At 44.8% G+C, this 21,892-nt stretch overlaps 1 protein-coding gene across 4 annotated transcripts in view; it reads right to left on the bottom strand.

Moving 5' to 3' along the window:
* Positions 1–21,892, bottom strand: part of gish (casein kinase I gish) — a 156,739-nt gene that overhangs the window by 114,430 nt on the left and 20,417 nt on the right. For all 4 annotated transcript variants that reach the window (XM_076175652.1, XM_076175654.1, XM_076175653.1 and 1 more), the window contains exon 2: positions 13,826–13,866. In XM_076175652.1, the coding sequence (XP_076031767.1) occupies positions 13,826–13,866 (41 nt within the window). The remainder of the gene's footprint in view (positions 1–13,825; positions 13,867–21,892) is intronic.

The following is a 21,892-nucleotide window of genomic DNA, read 5'->3' as shown; positions in this document are numbered from 1 at the left end:
TACACACACAAACCTAGCCCGAAGTTGATATCTTCATAGCGATGACGTCACCTCCTGAGCTGCTTGGCGTTCGAACTGAATGTCCACACCTCCAAAGCCAATCCAATTATTCGCGATAATTTTTACCCCTTCGCTACGGCTACGCCCCTCACGCTGAATAAAATCGCCTCAGCAACCAACACTTACAGACCAAGTCACGATGACGAGGGTGTTAAGCAGTCTGCGGTAGCTTTGCGGATGTGGTCTATCGATTGTGCGGAAACACTATAAATGGGGAATCAATCGCGCCCGAACGGACGACGGCATCCAGCCCCCAAAGGACGCGTTGTCGTGCACATGACACCACTCTCCCGCACCTACTGTAAATGCGCGTGGGGGGGGGGGGGTTGAAATGGGTGGGGTTGGGATGAATCAAGTGAAGGGAATGGGAGCGGGGGGGGGGGAACTATTCAAAACCATTGAAGGCGCCACCATCACGACAGCCTCACACCGACACACTTTACGCAACTGTTGCCGATTTGGGTGACATGAGGCCCCATTTAGGTCACCTGTGGGTATTATACTTGTACTGTATTCTTAAAAACGTATTCTCACAATTGTGATCACATTTCCATCATGTAGGACACATTTCGTGGCGTCTGCTTGTTGTCCGGGTGACCCTGAAAGAGATGCAAGTATCCTCTTCCAAACGGGTCTACAGCATCTTCGAAAAAAAGTGCTGTCCCGTGGGACGTTCATACATCGATCACACAAGGCTCACGGGAGGACACACACGAGTTTGGAGGATTTCCAACGGGAAAATAGGCTTCAAATAGGGAAAAAATGGTGGGCAAGCTTCAGTGATTATCACTAACACACACACACGAACTGTATACATAGTATGAATTACTTGGAATTTTTCAGACCACAACCCACACTCACGTAACGATCTTCGGGCTCCCCACTAGATCTCTTTATCAAGACGTGCCGGACTATACCGCGTGATCGTAAAACGTATTCTGCCACGTCACTGGCCACGGGCTGTGAGGAAGAGGGAAGCAGATGTCGACTGCCTGCTCCCCCTGTGAATAACAGCAGTGGGGAAAATGTTCATGCGCGACAACGTTGGAAAAGAATGTACAGGCTAAAGCGGCGGCGACCTGTTCCATGAAAGGAGTGCGTCACAGGTGAGCTGACAGTAACGCTAGGAAGGACTGAAAGGGACGCATGCAAAAGGAGCGATTGCAAAGGGGTTGGGATACTCCAATCTCTTGCCTAGCTACCGCGCTTTGCGCGTAACAACACTGACAAGAGATCGTAGGTCTGATCTGGAAACCGAACACCAGTCCCACGGGGCTGCACCTCTAGGTGGAAATAAGGGTATCTACGGGCTTAAGAAAAGGGTGGCAGGGAGCCCTCTCCAACGTCAGTTCCACGGAAATACCTTGGGCAAGTTACCATCATTAACAACTAGCTTATTATCCGTTCTCAAACTAGGCATGACGTCCATCACGCGGTCTAGCATTACTCGACAGGTGTCGTGTCGGGCATTACGTCGAAGTAACTTTTCAACATCTTGACTAAGGACGAATCGCACAAGAAGCGTACAGTTATTTGGTTCAACAATTATCGAGTAAGACTAACTGGCCAAACGCATCATGCAGCACCCCTACTGGGCACCCAGTCCCTTGGGTCCAGTGACCGTGGGCCGAGTGGGCCACGAGGCACTGTCATGATGACACCCCCCGAGAGTTCGCCCCGACACTGCCACGTACCACCAAGTCTGACCCTGAGACCTGTTTACTGGGCTTAGGAGACCCAGGCCGGTGACCCTGGGCGGCCCAAGTGGAGCCCTGGCTCCCGTCTCGAGCAGAGCGCCAGGAATAGGCAGCAAGTCCCACTCTTTCCACGTCACCTGCAAGCACCTTACCTCGGGGGCCGAAAGGTCAAAGACGACAATGGGGGCCTTTTCTCGGTCACTGGAGTCGGCTGCCTGGTCGGTTGGTCGGTCAGTCGGTGTGTTGGTTTGAAGGACTGCGGCCATGCAGTCCTGACAATCTTTGCAACCCTGACGAGAACGTCGTTGTTTTATGGAAACTCACTCCAGTGACCGAGAGAGAATCCCCAAGTGAGAGAGAGATATTTCCCCTACACCACTTCATCTCTTCGATGCTGCGATGCTTCGTCCTTTCCTTGCAGAAATGTTCTGGATGACGCCTGACCAATTCATTAAGTTGAGACGACGACGACGACGCCACCGATGCGGCGAGGGCCACTCTTAATCAAACCATAAAAACGGGTGACGTCACATCCTTAACAAATCTCGTTCTGGGCAACGCCAATCCATCTTGTTCGGCTGTAAGATGGGGGGGGGGGGAGGACGCCACCGTGATGAGGAGGTTAAAGTACCACCAAACGAGAAAAGGGGAGGACAAAGAGGGAATAGGCGAGGCAGGCAGGAGAGGTGGAGGGAAATGGCGGACAAGAGAAGGGATAAAGGGTAAAAGGACGAGAAAGCGGGAAGGGACGAAGAGGGGAGAATGGCGGCCAAGTGAAGAACGCAGGAGGAGATGGATGCCTGAGTAGGAAGGAGAGAATAAACACCATCAAGAGAAATGAAACGAATAAGAGAGGTGAAAAGTGATGCTGTGAAATAAAGTGAAAACGAATAAGAAAAGGTGAACGACGCAATAACAGAAGGCGAAGGGGAAAGGGTGAGGTGGGTTGCGGAGTACAGTCAGCATCCAGAGAGCAAATGTGAGTAGAGGCAAACCTGGAGGGAAATGTGGATGAGGAAGAGGGGAGGCAAGGATAAGGAGAAAAGGGAAGAGAGGTTACACTATAGGAGGGTAAGAGAACTGGTAGTGAGGGGAAGTGATGGAGAAACGCAAGAAAGAGCGGCAGCGAGGGGAGAAACAAAAGAGAGAGGGGAGGGGAGGAATGAACTGGGACGAGAGAATGAAGAGGACGGAGGGGATAAATCAAATACAAGAGCACAAAAGTCCGAGGAATGGAGGGAGAAGAAAAAAGGGGAGGCATGGAGACGGAAGACGACGACGATGACGATGACGACGACGACGACGATGACGACGACGACGATGACGACAACGACGACGGCGACGAAGACAAGGGAAGGAAAAGAAGTGAGCGCGCGCGCGAAAATAAAATTGAAAAAGGGAGGTATCGTAATATGTGGCGAGGAAAATAATGACGAGTGAAGGAAAAAATGAAAGACGAAAAAAAATGAGGACGTGATTTACAGGAGGTGCGGGCGGGGCAAATAGGAAACTACTGGAGGGTTGTATCGAGAAAGATGGGCGAATAAGCGAAGAGGGAAGGCGGATGGAACGGGTTCGGAAGTAGGGGGGAGGGGGGGTTGAATCAAAGAGGCTATGAGGGAGGGACGAAGAGGGAAGTGACAAGAGGGGAGGGGGACGGGAAGGGAAGGAGGAAGAGAAGGGGGTAGGGAGAAAGTGGAAAGGGAAAACGAGGAGGGAGAAAAGGTGAAGGAAATGATCAAATGTTACAGTAAAAAGAAAGTGAAATGAAAACGAAATAAAGAAAGAAATGGAAGAAAAAGATGGAGGATATCAAGGGAAGAAGGAGAGCCTGTCGTCTCATGAAGAGGGAAAGTATGATGGTCTAGGAAATGAATACGAAGGCAGGCAAGCAGGCAGGCAGGCTGGAAGCAAAGACGATCGATCCAGGGGAGAAGTACAACTGGAAAGGGGTGAGGCTGAGGGTTGGAGGAGGAGGAAGGGGGGGGGGTGGCATGATGTGTCTTGTTCCAGGAAAAACTGGAAAGCGGAGGGGAGGGAGGGAGGGTGGTCGCGAGGGGAACGAAGAGAGGGCGGGTGAAAATGGCCCAGGGAAATGAGGAAAGGGGGGAGGGAAAGGGTGAAAGGAGGAAGAGGAGGGAAGGGGGAAGAGAGAGTGAGGGAAAGGGGACAAGGAGCAAAGGATGGGAAGCGATGATGGGAAGGGGGGAAGGGAAGGGGAAAGAGAAGGGAGGAAGGGAAGGGAAGGGGGAAGAGAAGGGAAGAAGGGAAGGGGGAAGAGAAGGGAAGAAGGGAAGGGAGGAAGGGAAGGGAAGGGAGAAGAGAAGGGAAGAAGGGAAGGGATGAAGGGAAGAAGGGGAAAGGGAAGAAGGGAGAGGGAAAAGAGGAAAGAAAGGGAATGGTGGAAGGGAACTGGGAAGGAAAGGGGAAGGGAAAAGAGCAGAGGAGAAAGTGAGAGAACTGAAATCAAAAGAGGAAAAAAAAAAAAAAAAAAAATGAAGTGTGGGAAGGTGGGTCATAAAAGAGGAACGAAGGGCGTCTTTATGGCAAGTGACATGGCACGTGAGGGAGAAGGAAGATCTGGGAGTGGGGGGGGGGAGAGAGCGCGGGGAGGGGGGGGGGAGAAGCACGTTCGAGTGGGACGACGGGGTGATAACATCTACCTTACCTATTTTTGAAAGAGTGTTGTTTCTGGAGCCGTGACTCATGCGCTTACGAATAAATACACCTGATGCCAAACAACAGCAGCGAGGAGATGAGGAGATGCCGCCGCGCCCGGCGCCAGGCCATTCACCGCCCATCTATCTATCCGTTCCCCCATCATGCAAGGACAACAACCAAAACAACTGGAGCGTGCGTGCGCGTGTGCCTCCTTGATTAATATACAGGACGAGCTATGCTCGAGGGATCCCGTCTCCCGTGCTTTCATCGATCAAAAAATCCCATTAGTGTGTATGTGTGTGTGTGTGTGTGTGTGTGTGTGTGTGTGTGTGTGTGTGTGTGTGTGTGTGTTTCACCACCATGGTCTTGGATCACGTGTTGGACTCGTAATCGACAGCTATTTCCCTCCCGGAAGAGAGCTCGGAGCTCATATATGACCGATCTATGGGTAATGTTGTGATCTTACACGCACACACACACAACTCCCCGCCCACAAGAGTTGGAGTGACGACTCGTAGCGCAGCGATACTGAAAATATTTCAGTCCTGGGCGGGATCCGAACCCGGACCGCCGTACTGCCAGCCGGGAACTCTACCAACCGAATACGTGTGTGTGTGTATGTATGTGTCTGTGTCTGTGTGTGTGTGTGTGCGCGAGCGCATGCCCGTGCTCCAAGAAACTCCCCGGGCTTCGACCTGACCACTTCCTCCTGCCCTGCGAGGTCCTCGGCCTCAGATCCGCCCGCCCTCCCTCCTTCCCTCCACGCCCGTACGCAGTCTCTGGCGTGTCATCTACTGACTGACGTGCCAGCAGTCAATCACGGATGGAGCAGCCGCGCGTCTCTGGCGTCCCAGAGAGTGCTGACCGGATCCGAAAGCAACCCCGCGGGAGGGAGGGAGGGAGGGAGGGAGGGAGGGAAGAGAGAGAGAGAGAGAGAGAGAGAGAGAGAGAGAGAGAGAGAGAGAGAGAGAGAGAGAGAGAGAGAGAGAGAGAGAGAGAGAGAGAGAGAGAGAGAGAGAGAGAGAGAGAGAGAGAGAGAACGAGAGAGAGACTTACGAGTAGTTGGTTATGAAACGTAGTTTTACAACGCCTCTCTCCTGCGGGGCAATCTGTCTGGCACCGAGAAAGGGAGTCCAGTGGAGTGGATGGTGGATGTGCTGGAGGGGGGGGGGGCGCATTACACCAAATCGCCTTCCCGTTTATCTAAGGTCATTCCTCCTTTCGCACCTCCAACTTCACTCCTCTGCTCAAAGTAATGACGCAGTTGACCTTATTGTCGATGACCTCACGCGGGGTCAGTCAGTGCCTCCACTACAGTCACGTGACGCACCCCCCTCCCCCTCCAGAGTTACATTCATCTTCCACAAGCTACAGTAATAATAATAATAATAATAATAATAATAATAATAATAATAATAATAACAATAATAATAATGACATTAATAACAATGCACTTTGCCTATCCAAATCTGTTGACTGGAAAACGGCAGCCCCCGCTGTGGCCGGCAACAATCCTTAAGATGGCCATTAGATCACTCTGGGTAGAAACGTTGGAATTTTTGTCTGTGTTGTACGAGCGTGGTGCAGCTGACACGTCACCACTTTCAGGTGGATGGAAGAGAGCAGTCGCCGGTTGTCAAGGCTCGTCGTTAGGGGCAGTCATTAGACCGAATGCCAGCCCCTCACGGATGCACCTCCAGGTGAGGATGGTGGTTTTATCGGTCTTGGAAGACGGGCCACAGGGAGACCATCCTCTCTGACGTCCGTCCCGCCAGGCCATCACCTACAGGTACCCGTCGTTGATCCTTAATATACAATACAATCTAGGGCAGCGTTTCCCGACCCCCCCCCCCTTTTGTCAGGTCTAAGCATTCCAGCACCACCTAAGATCTTGTTACTAGAAAAATAGGACAAAGCCCGTGCATGCATCACTTCCCAGCAGGCCCTCTCGTCGAGTTCAACAGCCCAGGCTGGGGCACGGTGACCTGAGGGGGGAGGGGGGAGGGGGGTAGCACCATCGTACTAAAGGACTTGAACAGGGGTCCGGAATAAAATGGATTAACCATAATGGTGTATAAAGGACACCACCTTCCCGGAAGGAAGGAAGGAGGGAGGGGCAAGTCCACCTGCCCCCCAACCCCGAACAACAGTGAGTCACCTCAGCTTCCCTTACCGGGACACCCCGGTACGTGCAGTACTGTGTCCGGTATGTCGGGGGAGGGGCGGCCGGGAGAGAGAGAAGTCCGGGGTGAAGCTGCAGAAGGAAACGAAGCTGGGAAGACCACGATATGTATGTATGTATGTATGTATGTATGTATGTATGGGTATATATATATATATGTGTGTGTATATATATATGTATATGTATATATATGTATATGTATATGTATATATATATATATATATGTATATATATATATATACATATATATATATATATACATATATATATATATATACATATATATATATACACACACACACATATACGCATGTATACTACAACGGGAATGGGAGGGAGGTGAGAGATAAACCATAAAATAACTGGGTAGTGGGTGGTGGAAGAGAAGGGTGAATTACAACAGCTGGACAAGGAAGGCAGCGGAACGAGGGAGAGGAGGAGGAGGAGGAGGAGGAGGAGGAGGAGGAGGAGGAGGAGGGAGAGGGAGAGGAGGAGGAGATAAGTTGGAAGATGAACGATGGGGGGGGGGTTTACAGTGAATGAAAATCGAAAGTTGCGAAGGCGAGCCGGGTGCACAACACAGAGAGGGATAATGATGAAGGACACAAGAAAAGAAAAATGTCGGAAATTGGAATGGGACGGGAGAGGATGGATGGGTGGGTGGGGGGGACGCGCTCGCGGGGCGCCGAAGGAGGGAGGGAGGGGGGGGACGGGGCGACACGAATGTGGGCCCAACAGTGCTAATCGAAGGCACGTCAAGACGGACAGACCCAACAGCCAGGAGGGAGGGGTCCAGGGAGGGCCGGGTGTAGAAGGGAAAGAGAACAGGACAGGTGAGAAAGGAGGGCAAGGGGGAGTGGGGAGAGGAGGCGAGGGAGGGGAAGGGAGGTGCAGAAGGGAGTGGAGAGGTGCAGAAGGGAGTGGGGAGGTGCAGAGGGGAGTGAAGGTGACGTGAGGTGAGGTGAGGTGAAGAGGGAGGTAAAAAGAGGAGCGGAGGGGACTGGAGGTTAAATGAGGTGAGGTGAGGGGAGGGGAGGAGAAGAGAGGGGACGGGAGAAGAGGAAAGGATAGTGAAGGGAAAATGAGGAAAAGATAGGAGAGAATAAGGGACGGGACTGGGAAGGAGACGAAGGGTAGGAGCGTGGATAGGAAGAGGGCCGAAAGAAAATGGGAGGGGGTACGGGGGAGGGGGGCAGGGAGGGGATGAGAGGGAAGTGAATGGGTAGACAGAGAAAGGAAGGGAAATGGAGGAGATGGGCGGAGAGGAGACGAAAAGGAAGGAGATGCAAGGAGAAAGGAGGGGGGAAGTGGAAGGGCGGAGGGAGAGGGGGAAATGAGGAGGAGGAAGAGGAGGAGGAGGGGAGATTTTTTCTCCTGATAACCAGCGCTTCTATTTTTGGGAACAATATCGCATCGAGGCGTTGACGTCACAGAGATGGTAAAGGAGAGACCTAAAATAAGGAAGGAAGGAAAGAGGGAAGGAGGGAGGGCTGATCACAGGAGGAACTGTAAATGTTAAAAAGTGATCAGCATTCGTCTTCTTCATCTTCTTCTTCTTCTTCTTCTTCGAGTGGAGATTAGTGTCCAATCAAAATAATGATGCGTGACTCTGCTCCATTAAAATGTCAGTAAAGTCCCTAAAATATTGACTCGAAGGAGGAGGGAGGACGGAGAGGAGAGGAGGAGGAAAGTAGGTCACGTGATGGTATAAGGGGGTAGCGGAACGGAGGGAGGGGGAGAGGGGGGAGGAGGAAAGGGAGGGAGGTAAGATGAGGGAAGGATCTATAGAAGGGGGTGGGTGGGGAGGGAGGGAGGGAGGGCGAGCAGGATGCGGAGGGAAGGAAAAGGGTGGAGGAGGGGCAGATGTGGTCCGAGGGTTTCAGGAAAAGTGGAGGGGAAGACGAAGTGGAGAAACAAAAGGGGGGAAGAGGAGGAGAAGATGTGGAGTAGGAGTGGGGGACGGGGACGGGGAGGAGAGGAGTGGAGGTGGAGGCGTAAGAGAATGAGAAAGGAGAGAAAGAGTGGATGGCCATCAAACACCAAACGGGGGAGAGGGTACAAGTAAGGACAGGAGAAAGGCGAGAAAGAAGCGCGAGGACGGAGGAATATGAAGGACATCGAGGAAGAGGGTAGGGTAGGGTAGGGAAAGAAGAGGGAAGGGAGGGAAGAGGGAAGGAGGAAGGGGTGGGGGTGGGGGTGGGAACAGGGGAGGTAAACTCGTCAACAACTTCCTGGTGGGATATATGACCGTTCTCCGTGACCAGACAGAAATGGACGCCATGACAAATATTATATATATATATATATATATATATATATATATATATATATATATATATATATATATATATATATATATATATATATATATCGGGGGTTATGCACACGTGTGCTCAATTTCCATTGGCGAGAGGTAAGGAATGGGGCGAAGAGGAAGGCCAACAAAACCAGAACGGCAGTAAAGGACAGGAAAGGACAAGGAAGGACAAGAAAGGACAAGGTCTCCGACAGACCAACAGACACAAAGACTCCCTTCCTTCCCTCCTTCCTTCCTTCCTTTCCTTGCTACGGCAGATATTGATTCCCAAGACGGACGGAGGAGGAGGAGGAGGAGGAGGAGAAGGAGCTTGCTCCTTGAGCAAGAGGTACTATGGTCTCAGGGGCACGGCCGCACGGAGGCTCCGTGCACGTGCCTACACAGGAGGGAAGGTGGGGAGGGGAGGGGGAGGGGGAGCTTCTCGCACACGTCATCCGCCGCCGCCTACGGCCTGTGCGGTTACCCTGAACAATAAAGAGCAGAGCTTCCTTCATCGGAGTCCTGCATTTTAAGACCTAATTACTATTTGCGCTCACGTGGCAGTCTTCTCTGACAAACAGCCACAGCTCGTAAGCACTCCGAAAGTACAACGTTTCTGTCGGCAGACGGTCTACTCCTCCATTTGTTGAGTGCGCTCTCTGGACTCCCCATATTTTTTTCTTTCCTACACGTCTTTGCTATCAAATAATTTATACTCCACTGCAATTTCACCACTATCTTCTTTCCCCTAGAACTTCTAATGCTGATATATGTCAAAGTAGTCCTCGAGATGGTCTACCAAGGCCATGGCAAGTCAGGGCGTTTTACAGTCCCCTCTATACCTGGGGAAAGAGGGATCTTAGACCACTGCATATCCTTATTTTCACTCCTTGGTTGCTAGTGAGGGTAAAGTTGGGCTGGTCAGACCATAACACTTTCTTCCACTTGCCCTGATCACAGGCAAAGTATTTCTGGTAAAAACATACCATAGGATGGGGTAATCAGGCCATCACTGGGGTAAATGGGCCATATACAAGTTATTCATATATTAACTGGTAAATAAAATTCTGGTAAAATGGAGGTAGGTATTTATTCAGGGTAAAAGTGAAATATTTTAAAACAAATTTCAATTAAAAAAGTGAATAACTTTTATATGGCCCATTTACTCCCCAGTGATGGCCCGATTACCCCATCCTACGGTACTTGATTCTTCTTTTGCCTGGCTATGATAATTGGATTTTTTTGAGATGTGCTGTACTCCTACCCAAGGTTGACACGGAGGTGATGTGGAACACTTCTCGGAGACACCTTGGCTAGCAGTTTAGGGTTCTTGTATTTTAATTTTTTTAGCAGAAATGTGAGCTTCTATCAATTTGGCATTGCAGGACCTTCAAGGTCCTAGGTGTAGTCTTACAAACTCCTCCTGGACTTTTTCTTTGGAGCTCTGGATTGGCACTGCCAGTGTTAAAGCAATGCTTTGTCCACCTCTGCACAGAATGCAGTTGAATGCCTGTGATGCTTGAATTTATTAGATTTTCTTCATTTTACCAGGGCAACAATACTTGCCAGTTGGTCCTTCCTAAAGTACTTTCACAAGCCTGCTACTCATGATGAACACAATATCATAAAGGGGTAAGAGAGAAAAAACATGCAAGTAACAGAGAAGAGCAAAGCACATTTGTCCACCACAAAGGCCAAGGGTGACTGATCTACTCATGGCAATCACTGAGCGATGATGGTGGCAAGGTGAATGTGATCATCAAGAGTGAGAGGCTAAATAAAATTTTCCAATCTGTCTTCACAAATGAAAATATTTTTTTTTAGAGGAAGACAAGGCAAGCAATAATTTGGGTTTAAAATATGTAAAAGTACAAGTGAAGGAAGTGTTCAATCTTTTTGGATCATTGGACATGTGAATAGATTTAGGACTAGGTGGGATCTCAAACTAGATACTCATAACAAGTTCACTGAAAGACGGAATAATGCCACAAGAATAACACCACTGAATCACAGGCCATTATCACTAACCAATACAGTAGTGAAATTATGTGAAACATTTGTGAAAGATTGATGGGTCAAATATCTTCAAGAGATGAACATTTCGAAAAGAAAATCAATTTGGCTTAAGAACTAGACTGTTGTGTGTGTCAAACCTATTGACCTTTTACTCAAGAGTGATTGACATCCTGCATAAGAGGGAGGGCTGGGTGGACTGTGTGTACCTCAATCTTAAGAAGGCTTTCGATACAGTACCTCACATTCCTGTTGGAAGCTGGAGTATATCGGGGAATAATTGAATGGATGAATATTATTTCTCTTAAGGGAAGGTACATGAGAAATCGAGGACAATAGTACAGTATAAAATGTCAAGATAAAGAGCAATGACAAGCAAAGTTCCAAAAGCTGCCAGCACCTACAATATATCTATGTTAATGACATATTGGAAGCTACAAGCTATCCAGATGATACAAAGTTCATAAGAAAAGTGAAACACAAGGAGGCCTGCCAGCTGCTGCAATAAAATTGAAGCTCCATTTGCATGGAGCCAAAAATAGAAAATAGAATTTCAACATGAAAAATGCAATGTATTGGAACTGGGCAATAGCTCTATAAGGCTATCTTTGCACTATTCCTTGGGATGCAAATCCATTGCACAAGCAAAATAGGAGAAAGATTTGGGAGTATTGATACAAGACAATCTATCACTGGAGAGACATACCAGTAAGATTGTGGGAGACTATGAACTATGGCAAAACATAAGGTGGCTTTTCACTACATGGATAAATAGATAGATAGAGAGTGTGGGTGTATGAACTATGGCAGAACATATGGTGGCTTTTCACTATATGGATAGATATATAGAGACAGAGACATATAGAGAGAGAGAGAGAGAGAGAGAGAGAGAGAGAGAGAGAGAGAGAGAGAGAGAGAGACAGAAGAAGAGAGAGAGACAGACACAGACACAAATAGAGAGAGAGAGAGAGAGAGAGAGAGAGAGGAAGGAAGGAGGGAGGGAGGTAGGGAGGTAGGTAGGGAGGGAGGTAGGTAGGTAGGGAGGGAGGTAGGTAGGGAGGGAGGTAGGTAGGGAGGTAGGTAGGTGGGGGGGGGGGGAGAGAGAGAGAGAGAGAGAGAGAGAGAGAGAGAGAGAGAGAGAGAGAGAGAGAGAGAGAGAGAGAGAGAGAGAGAGAGAGAGAGAGGAAGGAGAGAGAGAGGAAGGAGAGAGAGAGAGAGGAAGGAGAGAGAGAGAGAGGAAGGAGAGAGAGAGAGAGGAAGGAGAGAGAGAGAGAGAGAGAGAGGAAGGAGAGAGAGAGAGAGAGAGAGGAAGGAGAGAGAGAGAGAGAGAGAGAGGAAGGAGAGAGAGAGAGAGAGAGAGAGAGGAAGGAGAGAGAGAGAGAGAGAGAGAGGAAGGAGAGAGAGAGAGAGAGAGGAGAGAGAGAGAGAGAGAGAGAGAGGAGAGAGAGAGAGAGAGAGAGAGAGAGAGAGAGAGAGAGAGAGAGAGAGAGAGAGAGAGAGAGAGAGAGAGAGAGAGAGAGAGAGAGAGAGAGAGAGAGAGAGAGAGAGAGAGAGAGAGAGAGAGAGAGAGAGAGAGAGAGAGAGAGAGAGAGAGAGAGAGAGATATGGCAGTAAGCAAACTGTCAAATAAGCTCTATCAGGAGTTACTAAACAGCACTGGATCTGCCAACAGTGAAAGACTGAAGAGAAAGATATGACTTGATTACAGTATTCAGGTTGCTAAAGGAGATAGACTACAATGACAGAAGAGATCTCCTGATTAGGGATGGAAGGTCTTTAAAGAGGTCATGAGAACAAACTGAGAAAGACTAGATATTTGTCTTCAGGAAATGAAGAAATACAGCTTCCCACACAGATACATACATATACCAAAGGTTTTTTCCCCTTTACAAGGGAGGTAGCCCCCCCCCCCCCAAAAAAAGACATAAAATCCACTCCAATCCATTCCATTCCCGCATACTCCATTTCCATCCACCCCCTTCCTTCCCTCTTATCTTGGCTCCTCCTGGACGACAGGTCATCCCTGCATCTAACCCACTGCCCTGGGTCAAAAGCAGTGTCACAAGACACAGCACACCCACAACAAGGTAGACACCCCCTCTGTCCCTTCATGCAAAATGGAGAAGACGGGGAGAAATCCCTTTGGGTTGCATCAAAATATCATTCACACATATTCCCTCACCCCCCCATCCCCCACCTGCTCCCTCATGCATCACAGCATCATCCATACACAACCATTCTCCACCCTTATCTTCTGTACTCTCCTGTCCTTCCTCAACAGACATTCCCCTCTTTCCCAATGGCCCTTTTGCCCCCTTTTTTCTGTATAGTAGGCAAATACAATTATGTCAATCAGGGGGAAGAAGCCTATTGGTATAAAGATAGGTAAAAAATTGCAGACATCCCCCATCCAGTAAGGTCTGGATTTCCCAATGATTACATTTTCTCTTGCTATGAGTACTAGCTACTCCCCCTAACAAATATTGTTCATATTAGTCATCCTCAGCTATTTTCTAGGTTCCTTGCACCAGGTCCAGTATATGTAAATCATCATTGTGAACTGTTACAAATTAGGTGTGGATCCTTTTTGATATTCCTGTCACCAATAACAACATACACCAACCAAAATAAGAATCTGAGAGCATTTACACAAGAAAATTTCATTATCCCATGGTAACATTACCCACAAGCTCCTGAAGGTTATATGCATCTAAAAATATACACCTACACTACTGCATTCTCTACCAACTATAATATCAAAGATAAATTCCTTATTAAACCTATGCTTACACTAGGAATGTGATTAACTTCCCTGACAGCAGCTATATTCATCCAAAGTTCAAATTTAAGTCATGAATCATAACTAAAACATAAAATTATGAAAAAAAAAACAAAATCTGTATTACCGGTACTTACCAACTTAATAGCAACATGTTCATTGTTGTACAGGTTTTTTCCTGAAATAAAATGAAAAGATTTATGAATTACTACTTTTACTAAACAATACAAAAAATTATCTTCGTCTTAGCTACAGTACAAACATATACTTTCCTAACCTAGAGCTCATTTCATAGACAACTAGTACTTCTGGCTGATGACCACAAAATCAAATTTCATAAATACAAAACAATTCAAAATAAGTCCTAGAAATGTGACTGATATACACTAGATATGGGAGTACATCTGGTAAAAAATCTGAACAAGAAAATATTGAGGTATATTGATACAGATACCATAATCAGTGCTAATGAACAATGACACTGTTCCTTCTGTATACTGTATATGTATGTATGTATACATGTTTGTGTGTGTGTGTGTATATATATATATATATATATATATATATATATATATATATATATATATATATATACACATAGACCAAAGGCTTTCTTCGCCCTTACACAGATAGTAGCCAAAAAACAAAGGCACAGAAACTACTCCCACTCATTCCATCAGGGCTGTGGAGTCAGAACACAAAACCTTCGACTCCTCTATTTTTGGCACCACCAACTCCGACTCCTCTTCATTTAATTAACTGATTATGGCCTACATATTTGATAAAGCGTATACAACACACATACGCTCCAATCTTGAGTAGACTTGTAATCATTATAACTGGTTTATTTCAAAGAATAAAGATACTGTATATGTTATAGTGTGGCTTTCCTATGTTTGACCTCTTCATTAATACTTTATAACTGAAGTAGAGACATTTTAGAAAGGATATTGAAGAAAATTCAGTAAAAAAAAATATTCTATAACGTAAGAGCTTTGGCATAATATATATCTTTACAAATAAGTGATAAGTACATTTCAAAAACAAAAATACTGTACTTTATAACAAAAGTTGAAAAATAACCTTTGTGAAAGATATACAAACCTAATAATAAAAAAGATATAATGTAAGATTTTTTTTACATATAAAGTTTTGCAAGTACAAAATAAAAAAAATGAAAATACTTTATAAAAGAAGTTTAGGCAAATTTCTTGAAAGGAAACAGTAAATATAGAGAATATAAACCTTAGTGATACAAGTACGGTACAAGGTCGAGTGTTACAGCTGAACATCTATGATACTGAAATATATATGTATCATACATACTTTTTGGGTATCATTATCCTTCATATGTTTTCATACCTTCTTTTGTCTTACATACATACATATACCCAAGGCTTTTTCCCCATATATGGGGAGTAGCAAGAAAAAGGCATAGAAACCACTCCCACCCATTCCATTTCCTATATATTCCACTCCCCTCCACCCTCCTCCCTCCCTCTTATCTTGGCACCTCCTGGATGATGGGTCATCCCTGCATCCTGTCCACTGCCCTGGGTCAGAAGCAGTGTCGCAAGACACAGCACATCCAGAGCAAGGCCACTTCATAAATTCGGCGACCCCCCTCTCCGTCCACCCATGCAGAAAAGGAGAAGACGGGGAGAAATCCCTTCGGGCTGCGTCAAATTTTTTCTCATACATACTTCCTCACCCCCCCCATCCCCCACCCACTCCCCCTCATGCATCACAGCATCATCTATACACAAACCCTCTCCATTCACCCCTATCTTCTGTCCTCACCCATCCTTCCTCCACAGACATTCCTCTCTTTTGTATTGCCCCTTTCACCCCATCCATCCATCCCATCCCACGATGCCCCCTCATATTCACTACCTCCGCCTCTTTCTTCACTCATTCTTTCCATGTGTCCAAACCATCCTAATACTCTTTCATCAACCCGATCTCCCAGCTCCCTTTCCACCCCTGTTCTCCTCCTCACCTCCTCATTTCTCACTCTATCTAGCCTAGTAACCCCTATCATACTTCTCAGACATTTAATCTCAAACACATTCAAATTCCTTCTTTCCTCTCTCATGTCCCATGTTCCATGTTTCTGCCTCATACAGTGCTGTTGGCACAATCACTCCTTCATACAACCTACTCTTAGCATCCATTCGCAGATGTCTATTTCTCATTACACTTTTCAATCCACCAAGGCATTTACTCGCTTCTCTCAATCTACACTCCACCTCCACTCCTCCCTTTCCTGCCACATTCGCACCCAAGTATCTAAAACTATCCACTTCCTCCAGTCTTTCACCCTTAATGCTTACTTCCAGCCTGCTGCCACTTCCACCCCTTGTACATCTCATCACCTTACTTTTGCCCACATTTATCTTCATCTTCCTTCTTTCACACACCTGCCCAAACTCTGTCACTAACTTCCTCAATCCCTCCTCTTAGTTTAACTACATACTGGTACTGCTATGCAATTATTGCGATGGACATTACTCTGGTTCTGGAACCAATCTTATCGATACGAGTACAATATAAGATACAGCTGAACATGTTTGAAACATGAAACTTTTTTTCAACTTTAAATATCCTTATTTTAATAATTCAACGTTAAAAAGAAAAAAAAATAATAAAAATAAAAAATAAAAAAAAAAAAAAAAAGGGGGAAAGGAGAGAAGGGATAGTATTATTGCGTGAGTCTACAGTTGACATCTTAATTATCCTACTGTTTGGCAATACAGCAGTGGGAGAAACCACCAAACTGATGGAGTGACGGAAACGATGCATATGGAACTTGACAGGAATATTACAGCTCCCGTGACTGTGTCAACAGAAGGCGTAAAATGGAGTGTTTACTTAATTTATTCAAGTAATACTTTGGATGTTTATCGGTCTATTTATAAAGTTGAAAGTTAATGTTGCACAAGGACATTTTGGGGGTTTAGTGGAATGACCACGAAGATAAGTCGAGATTTATTACATTTTATAATTTTTTTTTTTTTTTTATAATCTACTTATAAGGAGTGTGCACTGCATAACTCTACAGACTAAACGAAGGCCTTATAAAGTGTAAATTCAACTGGAGTCGGAGTCTTTACTGACTCCGACTCCAGTGACAACGTAATTGCTTCCGACTCCGACTCCACAGCCCTGCATTCCATCCCCTACATACTCCATTCCCCTGTACCCACTTCCCTCTTATCTTGGCACCTCCTGGATGATGGGTCACCCCTGCATCTTGTCCTCTGCCCTGAGTCAGAAGCAGTGTCACAAGACACAGCACATCCACAGCAAGGCCGCTTCATTAATTCAGCGACCCCCCCGTCTCCATCCGCTCATGTAGAAAAAGAGAAGACAGGGAGAAATCCCTTCGGGCTATGTCAATTTTATTTCTCATACATACTCCCTCACCCCTCCACCCCCCACCCACTCCCCCTCATGCATCACAGCATTATCTATACACAAACATTCTCCATCCACCCCTATCTTCTGTCTTCTCCCATCCTTCCTCAACACATTCCCTCTTTCCCAATGCCCCTTTTACCCCATCCATCCATCTCATCCTAGGTTGCCCCCTCATGTTCACTCCTTCCACCTCTTTTTAATAATCTTTCTTCACCATTCTTTCCATGTGTCCAAACCATCCCAATACTCTTTCATCAACCCTATCTCCCAACTCCCTTTTATATATACATAAAATCAAAATGGGACCCACTACAGGGTTTGCATAAGGTGGTCCTGTAAGACGCACCAAAGAATCATCTCTATGCTACCCATCTTCAAAACCCACCAATCCCCCCACCTCTATCTGGAAGTAAAGCCCCAAGGATGGTCTCCAAACCAGATCCCTGATCTATCAACTCTGAGTACATTTCCTCCACCTTTCATGAAAGGGAAGCTGACAACTGATAACCATTTTCCTCTTCCCACAACTAGCTGGTGACACAGAAACTGTCCCATAACTATGTCAATTTAATCAGTCAACTGCTTGCCCCAGGTCCCTCTTTCAAGATACTTATGTCTCCTGGGTAATTAGCAATGGCCACTAGATGGACCCAAAAGTCATTCAAGGAAAAGATGTTGTGTTGTCTGGGTCAGGCCACAGTAGGGTGTGGATGAGCTGTTCTGGGTCTTGTGTGTTGTAATTGCCTCTGGGGCAATTTGATTCTGTGGCCAGTCCTATTCTGTATTGGTAATGTTTCAATGCTGGGCAGTGGCCTGAATGCACTCATACCCATGTGGTTCTTGTTTAATGTAGGAGGAATTTCTCTCTAGGACTGACATCTGGGGAAATCAGGTGTAACATGGAGCTTAGAGATCACCCTTAAAGTGTTTCTCTTGTGATCTGAATATATATATTTTTGTGTGGAGGTGTTGCAAGGTGCAGGTAATAGATTGTTTTACATGTCTGAGCAGTATGTTGTTTATTAAGTTTTTGTTGTTGCATTCAGTTGGTTGTGCTTGTGTTATGTGGTGGGAGAGATGGATGGGATTGACAGCTCCTGCACAGAACTGTGCTGCTCTTTGGGGAGGATTTTGGTTTCTGAGTACAAAGTTCAATTTGTGTGGTTCTAGAGCATCCAGTCATTATTTAATGCTTTGTTTTGTGTAGTTTATAGGGAGTCCTGTGTTCTTGGTTGTAGGGAACTCTGTTGTGATGGTGTACCGAGTGTGAATCCCATGAGCACTTTGTTTACTGTGATTATTGTTTCAAAATCTGTGCTTACTTCTGATCTTGTTTTGTTTCTTGTTAATATTAATGTTAGGCCTTTGATGTGAGGGTTGAAGGACATGTACATATCAAAAGTGAGGACTACAATCTTAAGGCATTTTTTCAACAGAAGTTAGCCATTCCCACACCAATACCAATGTTTTTCCAAAGAGCTATGGGAGGTCCTGGAGACTCTTGCCAGCCAGTATGGGCTGGTCAGTGAAACTCAAGATAACAATTGTTACTATGGACAGTATTATCAAACTTCGTATTGGCTAGCTGCATAATGCAACTATAAACATATACAATGCAATGCATACATTTCCACTTGGAAGTGAATAACATGCATTTTTAGAACACATATTTCCAGTGTTTCTATTGCGTATACAATATCCATGACCCATGATAGTAAATTAAAGAAAATTGCATAACTTTATAACTATATGAAACATATAAACATATGAATTGTATGGTTTAATTATTTATGATTAACACTGAAATACTGGCAAAAATTACAAGGCAATCTGATATTTTTTATCAAAGTGGTAGCATTTGTATGTACAGTAAACATTGGTAGGCATATACTGAGTAACAGTACTGTATACATGTACAATATAAAAACCCAATACACAATAGTAGTAAAAAATATTGTATAACTTGTATAACCATAAAAAACAAATATATTCATTGTACAATATAATAACATAAAATTAGCAATGAAAGACTGGCAAACATTATAAGGCAACACAACATCAAAGTGGTTGCATTTACATGTAAACATGGGTAGGCTGATGCACATCAGCCAGATAGTATAAATTGAAATGAAAAGTAAATACTTATAAAAGTAATTAAAACTTGGACATTGCCACTATGAATTGGGGGATATTCAAATTTCATAATGGTTTCCACATGGCAACTATGAGATTGAAAGATATGGAAGAACAGTAGAACATGAAGAAGCTACCATTTTGAACCTAAGATCAACAAATTGACTTTTTTAATCCAGAGCTAGGACAGTGCTTGGAAAAATGGAAAGTTGTCCCCAGGATGGAGACTCCCTTGTTGTTTTAAGGTGAAACACGTGAGTGATTTCTTGTGCGCAAAATAAAATTTGGATCCAAATGTCATCCTAGGCTTTTAAAAGTTTTGGCTGTAAAGCAGTTATTATCTGCATCATTTGTAGAAACCTGAGTTGGGTACATCTTTTATGTTTATTCTGGAAATGATAACTTTTTTGTGTATGTTTCATCTGATTAATTCAGTGTACTGGTTTATTTTGTTGTATTTACACATATACTACTATACACACAGAGGGGGCAACTTAGGTTATTGATGAACGTTTATTTCACCAAAAGTTGTTAATATGATATGAACAAAGGGGGTCCCTGAGTTACGAAGGGGTTCTATTCCTACACAATGTTGGAAACCAATCTTTGGCATAGGACAGAACCAGCCTAAAGAACCTTCCATGGTAACTGCTTTCTTTTTCTTTGGTGCCATAATGAATGGCACACATAAAAAAAGGGGGGGGGGAGATAGCTAATGATAATTAGTGATCCAAAATAGAGCTTCCTTCCTCGGTATATCATTGCATGACAACATATTCCTCCTCTGCACTTACCAACTATTCTTAGTATTACAAAAAACATAAAAGAACCAGCATAGGGAACTGTACAGGGACAATGTCATAGTCAGTACTGCATTGACTTGAAGCATGATTTTGCCTCTAAATCAATTGTACGTAGTCAGCACATACCATTGTCAAATTTTTTAATTCCCAATGCACTGATAATTCTTTGCCAAGATTTTTTTTAACTGGTTCTGTGTCACCCCAAGAGTTGCTACCTCATCATCTTATCCCTTCGAATCTTTCTTTTTTATTTTATGTAACCCAAAAGACACATTAACGTCACAGCTGGTGGCAGTGAAAATACCATATTTTGAGCCTATTATTCTAGCTAAATTTTAAGTTTGAAAATGTACACTGGAGACTCAGGCTGTCCTAGGTAGTTAATGAATTAAAGAAGTTGAATACCCTTAGCTACATGTATACAGGTGAATAACCATAGCACACTTTTACATATGAACAGGAATAAGGAAATTACATTTTGCAAAGGTAACATCAGGAAAATGATTCTGATGAGCATTTTACAGAACTGCCACTTCAAAATAACCCTAAACAGGGTTGGGCACCTAAAATGACTAAGCAATTGACACTAGGTGAACAAGAAAATCAGTAAAAAAAAAGAAATAGTTCCTGGTGCATTACTGCAAATCTCCACAAAAATCATGGTTTAAAAAGATGGAGTAAAGTTTACAAGACAGTGATCACAAAATGGTTCCATGTTTGTATGGATTCTCATACACAGGATGATGGAAAAACATTAATAGTTGACAGAACACTGAGGGAGATAATTACTATGTACAAGTGCAGAGATATAACAGCAATGCTAACCAAGGTGGGGAGGGTCATAGGTAACATGAGGGAATATAAAAGAAAGCCCTAAGAGAAAGTGAGGAAATTGTGTTGGAAATCATTTGGTAAATAAGAAAGATAACAGAAGAGGCAAAAACTGGCATAGGATGAAGGAAGTGGAGAAGGTATAAAACAATTAGCAAATGCATGACAACAAGCTGGAGAGAGGTTTGCAGATTGCAGGGAGTTATTTGTCTTGAAGGTAATGTGGTGGATAAGAGGATCTAACAAGAAATCACTCAATGGAGTTAGCCTATTATAGTTCTGCCCTCATACGAGCAACAATCATTTGGCTAGTCACAACAAAATCTAAATGGCATTACCACAGCAAAGAGTTAATCCTAGCCCTCAACACTATCAATATGACATTGTGCCTTCAGTAGAACATATATGGCATAACTGAAAACATCCCCAATGGGCATCATCATCATAACAAAGGGGGGTTGATCCTTCAATTTGCTTCATATGTTTTCCATTTGGTGAAGTAAACAGTCCAACCTTTCTCTTTTTAAGTTTATGGAGTAAGGAACTAACTCTTGATGCCCTCCATATCCAATTAGTCTGTGCACTACAAAGAATCTATTCATGGTGGGGAAGAAGTGGGAATTCCCAAGTGCAACATTGTCAATATGACCACCAATTATTTGGTCATCACTGTCACACTACCCACCCCCATCCCTCCTGTCTCACCTATGACATCTCTGTATGGCAACATGAGGGAAAAGCAATGCCACATGTCAGAGAATTTTCAAATCATTGACATAATTCTAAAAATTTATACTCACTGGACATATATGCAGCTTCCTTTCCTATATAAAGAATATAAACAAACAATATAAAATAACACAAAGATGGGAAATAAGAAAGAGAGAAGCATGTACTTAGGTTGATTCAGCAGAATGGTTATTGGTAAACCACAACAAAGGCCACACCCTAAACGGACTCCATGGAGCACACAGACTAAGCTATTTCACTCAGCTGTGTGCAGACCTCTCTATACCA

Source organism: Oratosquilla oratoria, chromosome 37, assembly GCF_046742065.1.
Source record: "Oratosquilla oratoria isolate Oo_2021 chromosome 37, ASM4674206v1, whole genome shotgun sequence".
Taxonomy (NCBI): Eukaryota; Metazoa; Arthropoda; class Malacostraca; order Stomatopoda; family Squillidae; genus Oratosquilla; species Oratosquilla oratoria.
The sequence above is the reverse complement of the archived record's forward strand: the minus strand, read 5'-3'. Positions and strand labels throughout refer to the sequence as shown.